Source organism: Phacochoerus africanus, chromosome 2 (assembly GCF_016906955.1).
Source record: "Phacochoerus africanus isolate WHEZ1 chromosome 2, ROS_Pafr_v1, whole genome shotgun sequence".
In the NCBI taxonomy this organism is placed as follows: domain Eukaryota; kingdom Metazoa; phylum Chordata; class Mammalia; order Artiodactyla; family Suidae; genus Phacochoerus; species Phacochoerus africanus.
This window is the reverse complement of record NC_062545.1, coordinates 239001602-239020854: the sequence shown is the minus strand read 5'-3', so window position 1 is coordinate 239020854 and position 19253 is coordinate 239001602. Positions and strand designations below refer to the sequence as shown.

Below are 19253 nucleotides of genomic sequence, written 5' to 3'. Positions count from 1 at the left end.
CACATGGAAGTTCCCCAGCCAGGACTGAATTTGAGCTGTAGCTGTGATCTGTGCCACAGTTGTGGCAATGCTGGATCCTTAACCTGCTTTGCCACAGTGGGAACTCCTGTAATAGGCTAGGGGTCTAATTGGAGCTGTAGCCACCAGCCTACACCAGAGCCACAGCAATGCAGGATTCGAGCAACATCTGCAACTTACACCACAGCTCTCGGCAATGCCTGATCCTTAACCCACCGAGCAAGGTCAGGGATCGAACCCACAACCTCATGGTTCCTAGTCAGATTCGTTAACCACTGAGCCACAGCAGGAACTCCCTGTCATCTCATTTTGACTAACTTTCTGTGTTTATGGTCTTTTTTCCACAGGCTGCAGGATTGTAGTTCCTCTTGTTTCTGGTCTCTGCCCCCTGGTGGGTGGAGCTGGATCTTGTCCATCTGATGGTCAGGGCTGTGTTGAGGGGTATGTTTAGAGGTGACTACAAGCTCTAAATGACTTGAGGGAGCCTGTCTGCATTCAATTTCATTTATTTTTTGGTGTGAGGGCTGTTTTTTATATGGATGTCTGTCACCTCTTTGCTCAGGGTATGCTAGCTTTTATCCCCTTGATAGATGCAACTGATGTTGTGGTGACCAGAGCCTGTACTGGATGTTGAGGGGGGTCTCTGCTCTGTGGTTGTCACTGGCCTTTTGGGGGCAGGGTCTGTATCCTAGTTGTTGGAGTAGTAGTCCCCAGTTGTTTCTGAGCCGTATTTCTGTGGCACGAGGTAGGTGGGATTGGAGCACTCCCAGTAGGAAAGGAACCCCTGAGTGTCTCTTTGTTGGTCCTGTTCACCTGTGAGTATGCTCTGTTGTATCACCTTTGACCCAATTTGCAAATTCACAGAGGACACTTTGTTAGCACTGCTCTGCTGGCAATTGGGCCTGGTGTCTCTCAGGCATTGTTTTCACCGGGCTACCAGTGAAGATTCACTGAGGTCAGGTCCCAGGACTGCAGTAGTTGTGTACCTGGGCCTGGTGTGGGCGCTAGGGAGGCAGCTCAGACTTTGTTCTGGCCCAGACCTGGTGTGTACATGCCCACAAAGTCCACAACTGCTAAAGCCAGACCCGTCTCAGTCTTGAGGACACTTATTTGTTCACATGCTCCCCAACTGCTGAATTTACAAAGCCAGGAATGGAGTTGCCCATCTGTGATTCTTGCAGCCGGGAGGAGAAGTTTCAGCTCTTCTTCTTCAGTCCAAGGCCCCTTGGCCTCAGCTGTAATTTCAACTGAACATCCTCGTGTGGGCAGTGCACTGAAGACTGCTTCCAAGGCAGCAGACATCGGGCCTATCCAGGCAGGAGGGAGGGTAGGGTGGTGTCCTGGTGTACAAACCTGCTCAGAGGGAGGTGAGCTGGGGATCTGGCACATGGGCTGGGGATCAGGTACACAGGCTTACTCCATGGGAGTGGGCTGGCAGAGTTTGCTGTGAGGCTTACTCCGAAGGGAGGCTTGGGTGGGGCATGCCTGCTCACTCTGGCAGGATTTATTCAGCCCATTTTTAAATCTGGATGTTTATTGTTGAATTTTAAGCTAATGGGTCAAATAAGAAATCCTACAGGGAAATTAGACAGTATTTTGAACTGAGTAATAAATATTACAATATGTCAAAATCTGTGGGTATAGGTGAAGCAGTGCTTGTGGAGAAACATGTAGATTTAAATACTTATTTTAAAAAGAAAAGTTTAGGAGTTCCCAGGTGGCTCAGTGAGTTAAGGGTCCAGCATTGCCACTGGTGTTGTGGTGTAGGTTTGACCCCTGGTCTCAGAGACTTCTGCATGCCCCAGATGCAGCAAACAAAAAAACAAGCAAAAAACATCAAAAGTTCGGAGCAAAGGATCTGTCTCCTCTTTAATAAATAAGAAAAGAGAAAACTGAGCCCAAAGTAAGTAGAAGGGAGGAAGATAGAGTGGAAATCAGTGAAATATAAAAGAAGATTGGCGTTCCCGTTGTGGCGTAGCAGAAACGAATCCCACTAGGAACCATGAGGTTGCAGGTTCACTCCCTGGCCTCGCTCAGTGGGTTGAGGATCCGGCGTTGCCATGAGCTGTGGTGTAGGTCGCGGATGTGGCTTGGATCTGGCTTTGCTATGGCTGTGGTGTAGGCCAGCAGCTGCAGCTCCGATTAGACTCCTAGCCTGGGAACCTCCATATGCCGCAGGTATGTCCCTAAAAAAAAAAAGCAGATTAAATAACAGAGAACATTAATCAAGGGAAAAGTTATTTCTTTGAAAATACTAATAAAATTGACAGACTCCTGCAGAAATAATAAAAAGGGAACACAGAAATCACCAACAGAAGTTGACGGAGGTATCACTACTGATCTTACAGCTGTTAAAAGAATAAAAGGGGAATGTTAGGCCAGTAAATTTGACAGTCAGTTTAGATGAAGTAGACAAACTCCTTGAGATACACTGCTTACCAGAGCTGACAGAAAAAAGAGAAAATCTCAATAGCTCTATATCTATTAAAGGAATTGGATTTATTATCAAATACTTAAAAATAACTTCTTACAGAGATGGCTTCACCTTTGAATTCTATCAAACATTTAAGATCTTCCACAAACTCTTTGAGAAAAACAGAGGAGCCAGGGGACTTCCTTGATTATTTAATAAGGTCACCATAATCCTGATATCAAAATCTGACAAAGGTATTACAAGAAAATTCAGATCAGTATCCCTCATGAATGCAGACATCAACATTTTAAACAAAAAATTAGCAAATCATATACAGCAATATACAAGAACCAGATAATACATCATGACCAAGTGGGTTTATCTCAGGAATTCAAAATTGATTTAATATTTGAAAATCACTTAGTGTGATTCATGTGTTAACAGAATAGAGGGGAAAATCAACACAGTCATCTCAATAGGTGTTAAAAAAGCCTTTGAGAAAATTCAACAACTAGTTATGGTAAAAAACAAAAAAGCAAAAAACGAAAAAACCCGCTTTTAGCAGACTTGGAATGGAAAGGGAATTCCTCAGCTGATAAAAGCAAAGGAAATTCCTCAACTGATAAAGGCAATCTGTGAAAAACCTATAGCTAACATAAAATTTGTTTTCCTTGGAGTTCCCGTCGTGGCGCAGTGGTTAACGAATCCGACTAGGAACCATGAGGTTGCGGGTTCGGTCCCTGCCCTTGCTCAGTGGGTTGACGATCCGGCGTTGCCGTGAGCTGTGGTGTAGGTTGCAGACGCAGCTCGGATCCCGCGTTGCTGTGGCTCTGGCGTAGGCCGGCGGCTACAGCTCCTATTGGACCCCTAGCCTGGGAACCTCCATATGCCGAGGGAGCGGCCCAAGAAATAGCAACAACAACAACAAAAAAGACAAAAGACCAAAAAAAATAAATAAATAAAATTTGTTTTCCTCCTAAGATTGGGAATAAGGTAAGGATACCCCCTTTCACCACGTTTCCATCACTACATGTAACAGCCAATGAAGCAAGAAACGCAAAGACACAAAGTTTGTCTTTACTTACAGACATCATCATTGCTTCTGTAGGAAAATCCAGAGGAATCTATAATATGACTGCTAGGCCAACTGTATGATGTATGTAAAGAATCCTTCATAATCTGAGAAAACATAGTGTCATTAAATGGATTAGGTAGATACCGAGTTGTGCTATGAATGTGTTCTCAACCATGTTAACATGCATAAAATGGCTAGAAAGAAATATATCAAAATGCTAATACTGATACTGCAGAGTGGTAGGTTTATGCATGATAATTTTCTATATTTTCCAATTTGTTAATATGTATTTTTTTTAAATGTTGTATCTTTCGAGTTCCCATTGTGGCTCAGTGGTTAATGAATCCAACTAGGAACGATGAGGTTGCAGGTTCGATCCCTGGCCTTGCTCAGTGGGTTAAGGATCCGGTGTTGCTGTGAGCTGTGGTGTAGGTTACAGACATGGCTCGGATCCCGTGTTGCTGTGGCTCTGGCGTAGGCAGGTGGCTCCAGCTCTGATTTGACCCCTAGCCTGGGAACCTCCATATGCTGCGGAGGCGGCCCTAGAAAAGGCAAAAAGACAAAAAGACCAAAAAAAAGAAAAAAAATTGTGTCTTTTAAAATCTAGTCATAACAGACAGGAAACTTTCAGGCATTGAGAACTGCTATTGTTATTAAAGCATGAAACAGACCTGAAACTGCATTTCACACATAATTTAAAACCTACCTTTTCATCCCAATCAGAATTATGCTGCATTAATGGTACCATATAAAAAGAATTCAGGCAATAATTTCCATCATTCATACAGTGACATATAAGGTATCCTGGTTCCATACTATTTTTTTTTAAATGATCGTTGCTTTTTGTTTTTGTTTTTGTTTTTTTGTGGCCACAGCATGCAGTGGCTTGATTCGGGACCTCAGTTCCCAGACCAGGGGTTGAACCCAGGCTGCAGTGTTAAAAGAGTGGCTAAGTCCCAACCACTAGACCACCAGGGAAGTCCCAGTGAGCTTTGCTTTTATAAGTAACATTTTTTTCTATAAGTAGCATATTTCTTTTTAAAAATTATATATATATATATATATATTTTTTTTTTAAGAAGAAGAAGTTGTGACCACTATACAACTTGGTCTCTTTTTTTCCTAATGAAAATATTCTCCCTCTGATGTTTCTCTCTCCAGGGGCTCACTGAAGGGGGCGCAAATAAGACCCCCCCCCCCCCCCGAGGTGTGGGCTGTGTTGATCTGGGTGGTGGATACAGGGGTGTTTGTGTAGAAAAATTAAGCAACCTATCTTTATGGTCTGTGCTTTTAATTTTTTTTCCTGAATGTGTTTTATTACATTTAGAGTTGTACAACAATCATCACAATGTGCTTTTAATTTTTGTGTGTAAGTTTTACTTTTTTTTTTCTTTTTGCCATTTCTTGGGCCGCTCCTGTGGCATATGGAGGTTCCCAGGCTAGGGGTCTAATCAGAGCTGTAGCACCAGCCTACGCCAGAGCCATAGCAATGCGGGATCCGAGCCACGTCTGCAACCTACACCACAGCTCACAGCAACGCTGGATCCTTAATCCCCTGAGCAAGGCCAGGGATTGAACCCACAACCTCATGGTTCCTAGTCGGATTCCCTAACAACTGAGCCACGATGGGAACTCCAAGTTATACTTAATTTTAACAAGGAAATTTTGTGAAATATTTTTCCCTCCAGGGTTGACATTGGATTGCTTTTGTCCAGCATTTTTATAGCTCTGTACTTAAGAACATGCTCTCGCCTTTTCATTTCTCTCCCACTTTAGAAACACATACCGCATGATTGAACAAGATGACTTTGACATTAACACCAGGCTACACACGATTGTCAGAGGGGAAGATGAAGCCGCCATGGTGGAGTCAGTAGGCCTGGCCCTTGTGAAGCTCCCAGATGTCCTTAACCGCCTGAAGCCGGATATCATGATTGTCCATGGAGACAGGTTTGATGCCCTGGCGCTGGCTACATCCGCTGCCTTGATGAACATCCGAATCCTTCACATTGAAGGGGGGGAAGTCAGTGGGACCATTGACGACTCCATCAGACACGCCATAACGAAACTGGCTCATTATCACGTGTGCTGCACCCGGAGTGCCGAGCAGCACCTGATATCCATGTGCGAGGACCACGATCGCATCCTGTTGGCAGGCTGCCCTTCCTATGACAAGCTTCTCTCCGCCAAGAACAAGGACTACATGAGCATCATTCGGATGTGGTTGGGTGGGTATCAGTCTTTATTCAGCCTAATCCCTGCCTTTGTCAGAAAGGTCGGATGTGCTTCAGTCCTTTTGGAGACTTTGGTGGGTAGAAGGTTGCATTAGCAATCAGGAGGCTAAGGTTTGTAGCCCATATAGATCTCACTCTATGGTATGACGTTAGCTTTCTGAGACTCCCCTTTTCTATAAAAGAGACATAATGGATTGAATTTTTAAAATCTATGCTGTATTTATACAAGGGAATGCTTTTAATCCATTATATATGATGTTAATGGGTGAATAGTTAGTAGTTACAAGAACAGATCCTGACATATCAAAAAGGGAAAAAAAAGCAGGAATAAAATTATAAAATACGCTATTTTTATAAAAACAATAACATAATAAAAGGTTGAGAAGTGTGTGTGCCAAGCCATTTATAATCTTTCTGGTTAGTAGAATTATGGGTGTTTTTTCCCCCTTTGTTTTTTGGCAAAATGAAAACGATTGTTATTTTTAATTTGAATGCCTTTCTTATGGGCTTGTTGGAATACTCAGGTGAGATAATTAATATTGAAAGCAGTTAATAAGCCGTAAGTACTTAATAATAATATAAAGAATTAGGATTATTCTTAAAAAGGAGAAGTCATAGGTTACCATTAGCATTTGTTACTCAGTAAATAAGCCTTAAGGCCTGTTCTTAATGATCTGGATTTCTGGAAATTCCTCTTTGCTAATCAGAGGTAGAGAAAATAGGTTTACAAACAATGTCCATTGGTTCATTTGTAGTGAGAGTGCTATCTGAGAGGACACCTAATCTAATCACCTGTTAGGTATTTAGGACTCTCCTCCCTGAAGAGGTAGATCTGTTGAAGAGTGAAGTTAATGAATACTAAGTGGAGTTGATGATTGTGTAATCACAGTGATTGTGTATATTTTAAACCCAGAACTCATTAGAATAGGAAAGAAATTGGGCTTTTCTACTATATAAATTCATTCTATGTATTTCTTTCTTTTTTTCTTTTTTTTTTTTTTGTCTTTTTAGGGCTGCACCTGTGGCATATGGAGGTTCCCAGGTTAGGGGTCCAGTCGAAACTACAGCTGCTGGCGTACACCACAGCCACAGCAACATCAGATCCGAGCTGCATCTGCAACCTACACCACAGCTCATGGCAACGCCAGATCCTTAACCCACTGAAGCCAGGAATGGAACCCAAAACCTTATGGTTCCTAGTCGTATTCATTTCCACTGAGCCACAACAGGAACTCCCATTCTATGTATTTTTTATCCTTGGACAAATTTCGTAGCTATCAGGAAACCTGTCAAGATAATGCTGATGGGACAGACTTCTTTCTTTTCAATCTCCCCTTTCTGAAAGCTTCTAAGTAAACATTCTTGCATTCTGTTCTGATTATAGTGTTAGCTCTGTCTTCTGAAAAACTTGTAAGTGAATAGAAAATAACCTTTATAAAGCAGAATGCAGCTAAATTGTACTTGTAAGGCTTAAAGTTCTATTTGGAACCATTTAAGCAGTTTCTTTGTGAAATGAAGAATGACAGAATAGAAAAAACTAGATTATTATTATTATTTTTTTTTTGCCTTTTTGCCATCTCTAGGGCCGCTCCCACGGCATATGGAGGTTCCCAGTCTAGGAGTCTAATCAGAGCTGTAGCCACAGCAACACGGGATCTGAGCCCCATCTGCAACCTATACCACAGCTCATGGCAACGCCGGATCCTTAACCCACTGAGCAAGGTCAGGGATCCTGGTTGGATTTGTTAACCACTGTGCCACAATGGGAGCTCCAAAACTAGATTATTTTTAAAACTAGTTGGGGAGTAAAAGGCATTGAGCCAAAGCCACCTACTCCTGGCAGTAATACCTTTTGTGCAAAGGCTGTATTTTTTTTTTTTTTTTTCCCCACAGATGAAGCATATGGAAGTTCCTGGGCTAGGGGGCTGAATCAGAGCTACAGCTGCCAGCCTATATCACAGCCAAGCAAGCCACGTCTGCAACCTATACCACAGCTGAGGGCAATGCCAGATCCTTAACCCACTGAGCAAGGCCAGGGATCAAACCTGCGTTCTCACAGATGCTAGTTGGGTTCTTTTCCACTGAGCCGACTAGGAACCATGAGGTTGCGGGTTCCATCCCTAGCCTTGCTCAGTGGGTTAAGGATCCAGCATTGCTGTGAGCTGTGGTGTAGGTCGCAGACGCGGCTTGGATCCTGTTTTGCTGTGGGATGGGTAGCTCCAGCTCACGGTCCTGTGTTTTCTTTTTCTTTTTTCTTTTTGGTTTTTAGGGCCACACCTGCAGCATATGGAAGTTCCCAGGCTAGGGGTCGAATCGGAGCTGTAGCCACTGGCCTACACCACAGCCACAGCATCGCAGGATCCGAGCCGCATCTGCGACCTATGCTCACAGTTAACACCGGATCCTTAACATACTGAACAAGGCTAGGGATCCAACCTGCATCCTCCTGGATCCTAGTCAGATTTGTTTCTGCTGAGCCCCAATAGCCACTCTTGTCCTGTGTTTTCTTTTTCACCGTGTTTTTTTTTTCTTTTTAAGATGTCTAGTTTTTGCTCTTTTGTTACCCCTTTTTAATGAAGAAACCGCTTAAATGGCTCCATATAGAGCTTTAGGTTACAAAGTGCAATCCTGCTGCTTTATGCATTATGGGGTTATTTTCTAAATACTACAAATCTTGCTTAATCACACTTAAAGTGGAAGATAAATGAGGTGTGGAAAGTTCTCATGGGGTACACTGCTGGAATTTTTCTTCCTTTTCACCTTCCACTTGGCCCTTAGCAATAAGTCGTGTAGATTGATTCTCTGCACGGGACCAGAGAAGCTCCATTTGTCCTCATTGCCAAAGAAAAATTGCTACCAAGAAAGGAAGCCGCAAAGAGACTTGCCCTATAAGTGCTCTCAAGACCACGTGAGCAAACTGAACCCGGAGAAGGAGCGTGGGCTAAGGGGACCTTGTGACAAGTACTGTATTTTGCCACCACCTGTGTACCTGTGCTTTAGGGTTTTTTGTATCTGCCATGGGGAATCTTGTATGAATAATTCAACTGCCACATTAAAGGCTGACATCATTCCTCTGCTTACCAGTCACAGAGGAGCTGATGCACATTGTAGAAATACGTGTTAGAGCAAAACTAGCTTGTGCTTGTGGCCAGATTTTGGCATCTACATAATATTTCCAGATCCTTTACAACAAAGACACCTCTTTTAACGCTGTTTCTCCTCACCTTTTTTTTTTTTTTTTGTCTTTCTGTCTTTTCCAGGGCCTCAGCCGCGGCGTTTGGAGGTTCCCAGGCCAGGGGTCGAATCGGAGCTGTAGCCACCAGCCTACACCACAGCCACAGCAGTGCCAGATCCGAGCCGCATCTGTGACCTACACCACAGCTCACGGCAACGCCCGACCCTTAACCCACTGAGCGAGGAGGCCAGGGATCGAACCCACGATCTCATAGTTCCTAGTCAGATTCATTAACCACTGAGCCATGACGGGAACTCCATGTTTTTCCTCACAATGTTTTAATCCTCTTTGAAGTAGTTTCTTGGTAATGGCCCCAGTCTCTACCTAGTGGATTATCTGAGTTTGTGTTGATTGCATCTTTCTAGACTTATGTTTCTAATCAATTCTTCTAGGCCTTTAGGTCTTTTTTCTACTTTGTTCAAAAATTGAATAATTATATTTCCACTGCCAATGTAGAACGTGATGGGACCAATTTTTTTTTTGTCTTTTGTTGTTGTTGTTATTGTTGTTGTTGTTGTTGTTGCTATTTCTTGGGCCGCTCCCGCGGCATATGGAGGTTTCCAGGCTAGGGGTCCAATCGGAGCTGTAGTCTCCGGCCTACGCCAGAGCCACAGCAACGCGGGATCCGAGCCTCGTCTGCAACCTACACCACAGCTCACGGCAACGCCGATCGTTAACCCACTGAGCAAGGGCAGGGACCGAACCCGCAACCTCATGGTTCCTAGTCGGATTCGTTAACCACTGCGCCACGACGGGAACTCCCCAATTATTTTTTAAAATACAATTGTGGAGCCTGAGTCTTATAAATCAAATACTACTGAAGATGATCAGCAAAAATTTTCTGATACCATTAAATCATTAGAAGTAACTGCCACTGTTTGAATTTGGATTAATAAACATAGTTCATGAAAAGTTGATCATTAAAACTAATATCGGGAGTTCCCATTGTGACTTAGAGGTAATGAACCCAACTGGTATCCATGAGGACATGGGTTTGATCCCTGCCCTCGCTCATTGGGTTAAGGATCCAGCATTGCCATGAGCTGTGGTGTAGGTCGCAGATGTGGCTCAGATCTGGCGTTACTGTAGCTGTGGTGTAGGCTGGCAGCTATAGCTCCGATTCGACCCCTAGCCTGGGAACCTCCGTATGCAGCGAGTGCGGTCCTAAAAAGCAAAAAAAAAAAAAAAAAAAAAAGGAAAGTAGAGTTCATTTTCAGTTTTATGAGGTAATATAGGCCCTGCTGCAAAATGTTTTGTTATTTGGCATAGCACTGTCCATCCAGATTTTTTACATTTTTGCTGAGGAACTGTCCTTGGGATCTTCATCTGGGGATGAGTGAAACCTTTCTGGTCCTTTGAACAGAGTCAGAAGCACCGGCCAGTTGTTGCGTCTGGTACGTGATGGTATGGGGAAGCTGCTTTGCATTGTATGAACTTATTTAGTGCGCATTCAGTCTCTAAATGTCCTGCTTTGCAACACATCGTTCTTCATTAATAGTGCTGATAATTCATTAGAAACACTGGTCAGGAGTTCCCGTCGTGGTGTAGCAGCTAACGAATCTGACTAGGAACCATGAGGTTGTGGGTTCGATCCTTAACCCACCTGCTCAGTGGGTTAAGGATCCAGCGTTGCCATGAGCGGTGGTGTAGGTCACAGACACGGCTCGGATCCTGTGTTGCTGTGGCTCTGGTGTAGGCTGACAGCTACAGCTCCAATTCGACCCCTAGCCTGGGAACCTCCATATGCCACAGAAGCAGCCCTAGAAAAGACAAAAAGACAAAAACAAACAAACAAACAAACAAACAAAAAAAACACTGGTTAGAAACTGGGAAGCATCATATTTTCTCATGCTTTGAAGTATTCTGGATTTTAAAGCAATGAGGTCTCATGTCTGCTACCTAACATTCCAAGCCCTGTTGTAAAATGGGAAGTTTGCTGGAGAATCCTTGGACTTGGGCTCTCAGTTCTCATCCTTGGCTCCTAATTTGGATGCCCTGCTTAGCATGTGATGAAACAGTTGTGCCTTAGAATTTTTAAAAGCAGACACGTTGGAGGCTTGCTTTCTGGAATGTGTTTCTTCTTCCTCCCTGAAGATGCTTAACTAATGAAGCACTGTGGTTTGATTTTTCTTTAAACAGGTGATGATGTCAAATCTAAAGATTACATTGTGGCCCTCCAGCACCCTGTGACCACTGACATTAAGCATTCCATAAAGATGTTCGAGTTAACCTTGGATGCGCTTATCTCATTTAACAAGCGGACCCTAGTTCTGTTTCCAAATATTGACGCAGGTAATTGCACTCGAAAATGAATGAATGCCACCTGCCTTTCCAGTGTGATGTGTCTGTGATGTCTTCCTTTGACTGTCTTCCTGTCTTTCTCACCTTATCCTTGAAAACCATTCTGTTCTGAGATGCATTCTGATTTTCAGAGGATCACCAATTTTGCATTAGGTGGAAGAGTGTGTGATATTACTGTCAAGCCTGGTAGAATAGACACTTGAAAGAAAGAAATACTTGAAAAAAAATGCCACATCTCCACTCGGGTTTCATGGTTAGTCTCTTGCCTGCAGTGTTCATCCATGAGAAAATGGAACAGGCAAGAGATAGACACCTTAGAATTGGAAAGAGTATCTATAGGAATGTAATGATCCTACTGACCACAGTAAAATAGCCATTCTTGGTATTTCTTGTTCTTTCATTTATGTTAGCTATACTTTAATCATTTTTTTTAATTAAAAAAAATTTTTTTTTGTCTTTTTGCCGAGGGCGGCTCCCTCGGCAAATGGAGGTTCCCAGGCTAGGGGTCGAATCGGAGCTGTTGCCACCAGCCTACACCAGAGCCACAGTAACGCGGGATCCAAGCTGTGTCTGCAACTTACACCACAGCTCATGGCAACGCAGGATCCTTAACCCACTAAGCGAGGCCGGGGATTGAACTCGAAACCTCATGGTTCCTAGTCGGATTCGTTAACCACTGAGCCACCGCGGCAACCCCCAGCTATACTTTTATCTTGAGCTTAGGCAGTTTAGATCTGTGGTCCCCAACCAGTTGATCCTTAAGCCTAACCTGATAGATCACCACCTAGTGGATGGAACCGTAGTCTGGTGTTAGTGAGACCTTCGGTTAATGGTGGAGATATGAGAAATAAATGAGAAACGCCAGAGCAGGGCCTGATACTGAGGGAGTTTCAAATACTGGTTGTTGTTAGCTGACAATAACTCATTGCTAAGCTTTTAGGTATTTCTTGGTAGAGGAGGCAGGACCCTTTCACCCTCTTACTCTGAAAGAATCCTCTTGGTGTGGCTGGAGTAATCTTTTCTTTTTTTTTTTGGTCTTTTCGCCTTTTCTTGAGCCGCTCCCATGGCATATGGAGGTTCCCAGGCCAGGGGTCGAATCGGAGCTGTAGCCACCAGCCTGCACCAGAGCCACAGCAACGTGGGATCCGAGCCACGTCTGCGACCTATACCACAGCTCACAGCAACGCCGGATCCTTAACCCACTGAGCAAGGCCAGGGATCAAACCCACAACCTCATGGTCCCTAGTTGGATTTGTTAACCACTGCGCCACGACGGGAACTCCTGGAGTAATCTTTTCTTAACGTTAGAGGGAACAAAGTGGGGTGTGAGTAAGGAAAAAAATTCAAGAGCCCCCAATCCTGGAGCTCCTTGGTAGCTCAGCAGGTTAAGGACCCAGCATCATCATTGCTGTGGCTCTAGTTACTGCTGTGGTGCCAGTTTGATCCCTGGCCCAGGAAATTCTGCATGTCACGAGTGCAGCTGAAAAAAAAAAAAAAAAAAAAAAAGAATCCCCCCCACCCAGATTTCATCCAGGTAATATATCAGTATTTCAAAAACCTCATTATTTATTCTTTTCTAATCCTTTAAAATTTTATATATATATATATATTTATCATATAGTGTATCTCTTGTTCATTATTCATTGTTGGTGATATTTTGTTTGTAATACACCTGCCTTATTGTATATACTTGAGAATTAGAGATACTTTACCCCTATGAAAGGAAAGGGTCTCAGCAATGCCTGAACCATGTCTGTCACTCACGTCTCCTTCTCACAGGGTTTCTGATAAAATGTATACAAGGAACAACAGGGCAGCGAGCATCAGAGCATCACTTTGTCATGATCTGACCTAGTGCCCAGTTCCCTAATGTGGGATTCTCTGGAGAACAGGGTTAGTGCCTGTGGTTTAGACATAGGGCCAGAGAGACACCTTCACCTGAGCCCTAATCTGAACCTTGGAACAGTAGCACCTTCTGGTGTGCCCTGCGTTACAGTTATAGGTGATAACTGGCATGCTGTGGCAGGAGAAAAGTCACCAGGCCTGCTCGAAGTGGCCAGAGTCCTCTATCTACCTTGCCACAGAGAGAACACATGCAGCCCAGCATCTGTTAAACCAGTGGCTCCTGGAGTTCCCGTCGTGGCACAGTGGAAACAAATCCAACTAGGAACCATGAGGTTGCAGGTTCGATCCCTGGCCTCGCTCAGTGGGTTGAGGGTCCAGCGTTGTGTGAGCTGTGGTGTAGGTCGCAGATGCAGCTCGGATCTTGCATGGCTGTGGCTCTGGCATAGGCCGGCAGCTGTATCTCCGATTGGACCCCTGGCCTGGGAACCTCCCTATGCCATAGGCATGGCCTAGAAAAGGCAAAAAGACAAAAAAATAAAAAATAAAAAAATAAGTCACATACCCTATAATTCACCCATTTAAAGTTTAATATTCACCAACTGTTACATATTCACAGCTTGTACAATCCTTGCCACAGTCAATTTTAGAACATTTTCATCACTCTAAAAATAAACAAAAACAACCTTGTACCACTTAGCTGTAACCCTCTAATCCCTAAAAAGACAAAAGACAACAAACAAAAAAACTGGTGGCTCCTGCCTGGTTGCGAACACTGGTGACTCCTGCCTGGTGGCTGTCCTGCTCTCTAACCAGTCAGACTAGCTGTGTTGCCTGCCTTGGTGGGCAGCAGCCAGGAGGGGTGAATAGTGAGGCAAGCAGCAGAGAGGCCTTAAATATTGCCTCCCCCCCCCCAATGCATCTGTAACTTTTTTTAAAACTAGGCATTTACAATAAACTATCAGCCACAGTATCAGGATCTCTCTGTGTTTTCTTGGAGCTTAGTCCACATAGGTGGGAGTGCTTGCTGTTCCGTTGAGCTGTTGTTAGTGTAACTATGACCATAGCTGAGGCAGAGGCCCCCCGATCACTTTGGTGTGGGGACCCAGAGACCCTTCCGTTTAGGCCCTCGCGGCCTGTCTGGAGCCTCTTAATTGTTGAGGTAAAGGCTTTTCCTGGGAAATGAGTGTTTGCATTGTACAGTGCTGTCTGAAGAGACACAACTGCTGCCGTTTAAAGTTTCTAGATGAGTTGGAGTTCCTGTCATGGCGCAGTGGTTAACGAATCCGACTAGGAACCATGAAGTTGCGGGTTTGATCCCTGGTCTTGCTCAGTGGGTTAAGGATCTGGCGTTGCCGTGAGCTGTGGTGTAGGTCGCAGACCTGGCTCAGGTCCCGCATTGCTGTGGCTCTGGTGCAGACTGGTGGCTACAGCTCCAATTAGACCCCTAGCCTGGGAACTTCCATATGCTGCAAGAGCGGCCCAAGAAATGACAAAAAGACAAAAAAAAAAAGTTTCTAGATGAGTTGAAGCAGAGGGCTGACCAGATTTTTTTTTTTTTTAGATATTCATCATTCATGAAAAGATCAGTGATTAAAATAACTATTTCCCTAATACCTGTTAGACGTTTTTACAGGGGAGATTCTTTAAGTAGGGCTGTACCTGCCAGTGCACAGTGCTCCTTTATCTCATAAGCCATGTAACAGTTCTTTTCATTTTTACAGGGAGCAAAGAGATGGTTCGAGTGATGCGGAAGAAGGGCATTGAGCATCACCCCAATTTTCGTGCTGTGAAACATGTCCCGTTTGACCAGTTTATACAGCTGGTTGCCCATGCTGGTTGTATGATTGGGAATAGCAGTTGCGGGGTACGGGAGGTCGGCGCTTTTGGAACACCTGTGATCAACCTAGGAACACGTCAGATTGGAAGAGAAACAGGTAGTTACCTTGGCTTCTATTTCCACTGACTAGGTCTCATATGTATGTATGAGGTCTTACAAGGTATGCATGCATCCGTGCCGGCATAGGTGTTCATCAGTAAGCGAGTGAGTGAGGTGACTGACCCATTCTAGCCTGAAATCTATAAAGAGCACACATGATGATCAATTTTTTAAGGCTCGACTTACATCTTTATTGTCTTTGTGATTTCAGAGCCAAGAGTTTCTTAATTATGGCCTTTGATGGCTGTGTTTTAAGAGAGAATGTGGTTGAATGGGTTGTAAGTCTACGAATGCAAGTCTTTCATTTTCTTGGGCCCAGTAGAGTCCCTGTAGTCAGCACTTCAGAGCATAGCGATTCTAAGATGCCTCCTTAGTAACTAAAGTGTAAGTAGGATATTATTAATGAATTTCCTCACTGAGCTAGGTCCCCTTATTAACATTAATTCAAATTCTCCTGCTCTCTACCTGCAAATATATTTCTGTAGCTAGTGAAAAAATGTATATAGTTAATAGAAAAAGAACTGGACTGGAATCAGGAGATTAGTTCCAGCTCCGCTCTTTCTCCTCTTCTTCCTAATTGCCATCCTAACTTTCTGTTATCTTTGAACCTTCTTTCCCTTTGCTTCCCAGCATAGTCCTTTGCTTCCTGCTTCAAAGAAAATAGAAGCCATTAGATAAAAATGCTTTCAACTTCATTAATTCATTCATTAAGAAAATACATAGAGGAGTTCTCGTTGTGGTGCAGCGGAAATGAATCTGACTAATATCCCTGAGGAGGCGGGTTCAATCCCTGGCCTTGCTCTGTGGGTCAGAGATCCGGTATTGGCTGTGGGCTGTGGTGTAGGTCACAGATGTGGCTCAGATTCCACGTGGCTGTGGCTGTGGTATAGGATGGCAGCTGTGGCTCTGATTTGACCCCTAGCCTGGGAACCTCCATATGCTATGGGTATGGCCTAAAGGAAAAAACAGTCAAACACAACTTGGAAGTTACAAGATAACTTGTAAACTTATGAGTTAAAGGAACAATTATTTCTTGACACATACCAGAATGTTGACACATTTATTTCTTGACACATATCAGAATGTTGACACGTGGCCCGATCTAGCTGCAAGGGAAGCCAAAGAATACATGTGTATATTCTTTAGCTGGATGATCAGATGCCAAGCTAAAAATTCAACTGCTCCTGCAAAGGATATTGAGGACTCTGGTGCACTCTACCAGAAACGGTATTCAAACAAGGGGTGAAATGAGGTGACCCAGGGAGAACATGTAAATCGGGAAGAGAATAGAGCTCAAGGCTAACTTCTGGCCCTTCTGATGAGGAAGGAAAGACTGAAAAGGACCTGCCAGAAAACTGGAGTTTTGGAGTTCCCCTCGTGGCTCAGTGGTTAACGAATCCGACTAGGAACCATGAGGCTGCGGGTTCGATCCCTGGCCTTGCTCAGTGGGTTAAGGATCCGGCGTTGCCATGAGCTGGGGTGTAGGTTGCAGATGCACCTTGGATCTGGTGTTGCTGTGGCTGTGGCGTAGGCCAGTGGCTACAGCTCCGATTGGACCCCTAGCCTGGGAACCTCCATATGCTGCGGGAGCAGCCCTACAAAAGGCAAAAAGACAAAAAAAAAAAAAGAAAAAGAAAAGAAAAGAAAGAAAACTGGTGTGCAATATCATTAAAGTCCAGAAAAGAAAGTGTTTCAGGGAGATGGTGTTGAATGCTGCTGAAAGTTCAGATAAGATGGGAACAGAGGACTGAACTCGGGATCTGGCACCGTGCTCTCCTATCAGAAGCCATCTGTGGCATTGCCGTGAACTGTGGTGTGGAACACAGACACGGCTTTGATCCTGTGTTGCTGTGGCTGTGGTGTAGGCTGGTGGCTACAGCTCTGATTAGACCCCTAGCCTGGGAACCTCCATGTGCTGTGAGTGTGGCGCCCCCCCCCCCAAAAAAAAGGAAGCAGCAACAGTCTGTATTTTCTGTCACCATGCTTAACAAACTCATGCCCCTACATCCTTTCTTTCTTACCTTCTTGTCTTTGGAGGGTATGGGGTGTTGGGTCACCCCTGCCTGTCTGCTGCTCAGCCTCCCGCCTGTGTCCTAATCCCCCACTCCTCTTGCCTTTTTAAGCACCTATCAGCCGTCTTTTCTTTCTTCATCCTTTAGCCTCCTCATCATTTAAATTTGCCCAGGCTTCTGGTAGCTTAAAGACAAAACAATACTAAGCAAACCTCGCCCTGACCCCACCACACCCTTGTCCAGCCATTAGCCTTCTGCTCTTGTCTTCTGTAGCCAAGTCTTTTGAGAAACATGTCATTGTTACTCCCTCACATTGGTCAGAAAATGTATGGAGACAAAGTGACTACATCAGCAGCCCACTGGCTCATTGACTAACTGAACAGCATGGCCTGACTGGCTGATCGAACCCCTGGCTGAGCAGATGGAAGGCAGGGCGGGTGGAAAGAGTGGATGGGCTGGGTGATCAGATGAGTGGCAAGTGGACAATGGGTTAATTACCTGGTTTATTTCAATAAACAAAAGCTGAATTGACTGTCTTTGGTGATAAAGGAACCTAGAGCCCTTCAATATTTGATAGACAGAAATCTTGCTGAGAGTGCTTTAAAAGATACAAAGAAAGTTCTCTCCTAGAAGACTTGTTTGACATCTTCTGGATGTCAGGGCTAAATCTAAGTGCAACAAACTGCTAATTTCTGTATTTTTTGGTTTTCCCCACTTCTGAATCATTGTAATGGCACTGGATTTGCCTAGGGGAGAATGTCCTGCATGTCCGGGATGCTGATACCCAAGACAAAATATTGCAAGCACTGCACCTTCAGTTTGGGAAACAGTACCCTTGGTGAGTGTATACTTTTTTAAAAAGTGAGTTAGGGAGTTCCCGTTGTGGCTCAGTGGTTAATGAATCTGACTAGGAACCATGAGGTTTCGGGTTTGATCCCTGCCCTTGCTCAGTGGGTTAAGGATCCTGCGTTGCCGTGAGCTGTGGTGTAGGTTGCAGACTCGGTTTGGATCTGGCGTTGCTATGGCTGTGGCGCAGGCTGGCAGCTACAGCTCCAATTAGACCCCTAGCCTGGGGTACTCTATATGCCGTAGGAGTGGCCCAAGAAATGGCAAAAAGACAAGTAATAATAATAATAAATAAAAAAGTGATTTAAATAGTGGTGGGGGTGGGGGCACCTCCATTATCCAGCTGTGATCACTGTCATTCCATATCCCTAGGGTTCCCTAGCTGCTGGTGAGACAGGGCTCACTAATATACCCCCTGTTATTCTACCAAGGGTTCCATTGGAGAATCATTTGTTTATCTCAGTTAATTTATAGCACTTCTGCTAGGAAGTACTGCTGTAGCCTACTCTGAATTTCTATAAATATTAAAAAGTAAAATAACTGAGTTTTTAAAGAAATAGTACAGTTTGGAGTTCCCGTCGTGGAAACGAATCTGACTAGGAACCATGAGTTGTAGGTTCAATCCCTGGCCTTACTCAGTGGGTTAAGGATCTGGCATTGCCATGAGCTGTGGTATAGGTGGCAGATGCGGCTCAGATCTGGTGTTGCTATTGCTGTGGCTGTGGCGTAGGCCAGCAGCTGTAGCTCTGATTAGACCCCTAGCCTGGGAATGTCCATATGCCACAAGTGCGGCCCTAAAAAGCAAAAAAAAAAAAGAAAAAAAAAGCACAGCATTTTAATTTAGATGGTCATCCTTTCTATTTCAAATTAAAGAGATTTTCTGGTATTTTAACACTTTTTTCTGAAAATAACTTTTTCCCCACAAAAGAAAAGAAACTAAAAAAGCAAAAAAAAAAAAATAGTACTGTCCCAAACTGTGAAATTTTCTGAAATTGGCTTAACAAAGATAATTTTTCTTTGATGAAACAGGCATTTTGTTAGTGGTATTTCCAGCTGGACATAGTTGTATTTCAATCAATAATGGTATTAGAGGAGTTCCTTTCATGGTGCAGCGGAAACGAATTTGACTAGGAACCATGAGGTTGTGGGTTCGATCCCTGGCCTCACATAGTGGGTTAGGGACCCGGCGTTGCTTTGAGCTGTGGTGTAGGTTGCAGAAGTAGCTTGGATCTGGTGTTGTTTTGGCTCTGGCATAGGTTGGTGACTACAGCTCTGATTGGATCCCTAGCCTGGGAGCCTCCATGTGCCTCAGGTGCAGCCCTGAAAAGACAAAAAAGC

At 44.1% G+C, this 19253-nt stretch overlaps 1 protein-coding gene across 4 annotated transcripts in view; it reads left to right on the top strand.

Moving 5' to 3' along the window:
- The window catches only part of GNE (glucosamine (UDP-N-acetyl)-2-epimerase/N-acetylmannosamine kinase), a 67687-nt gene that overhangs the window by 31637 nt on the left and 16797 nt on the right, over positions 1-19253 (top strand). For all 4 annotated transcript variants that reach the window (XR_007133252.1, XM_047767916.1, XM_047767918.1 and 1 more), the window contains exons 3-6: positions 5283-5734; positions 11115-11267; positions 14843-15055; positions 17820-17907. Coding sequence is in view for 3 of the 4 variants with exons in the window: in XM_047767916.1 (XP_047623872.1) it covers positions 5283-5734; positions 11115-11267; positions 14843-15055; positions 17820-17907 (906 nt within the window). In the remaining variant the exon portion in view is untranslated. The remainder of the gene's footprint in view (positions 1-5282; positions 5735-11114; positions 11268-14842; positions 15056-17819; positions 17908-19253) is intronic.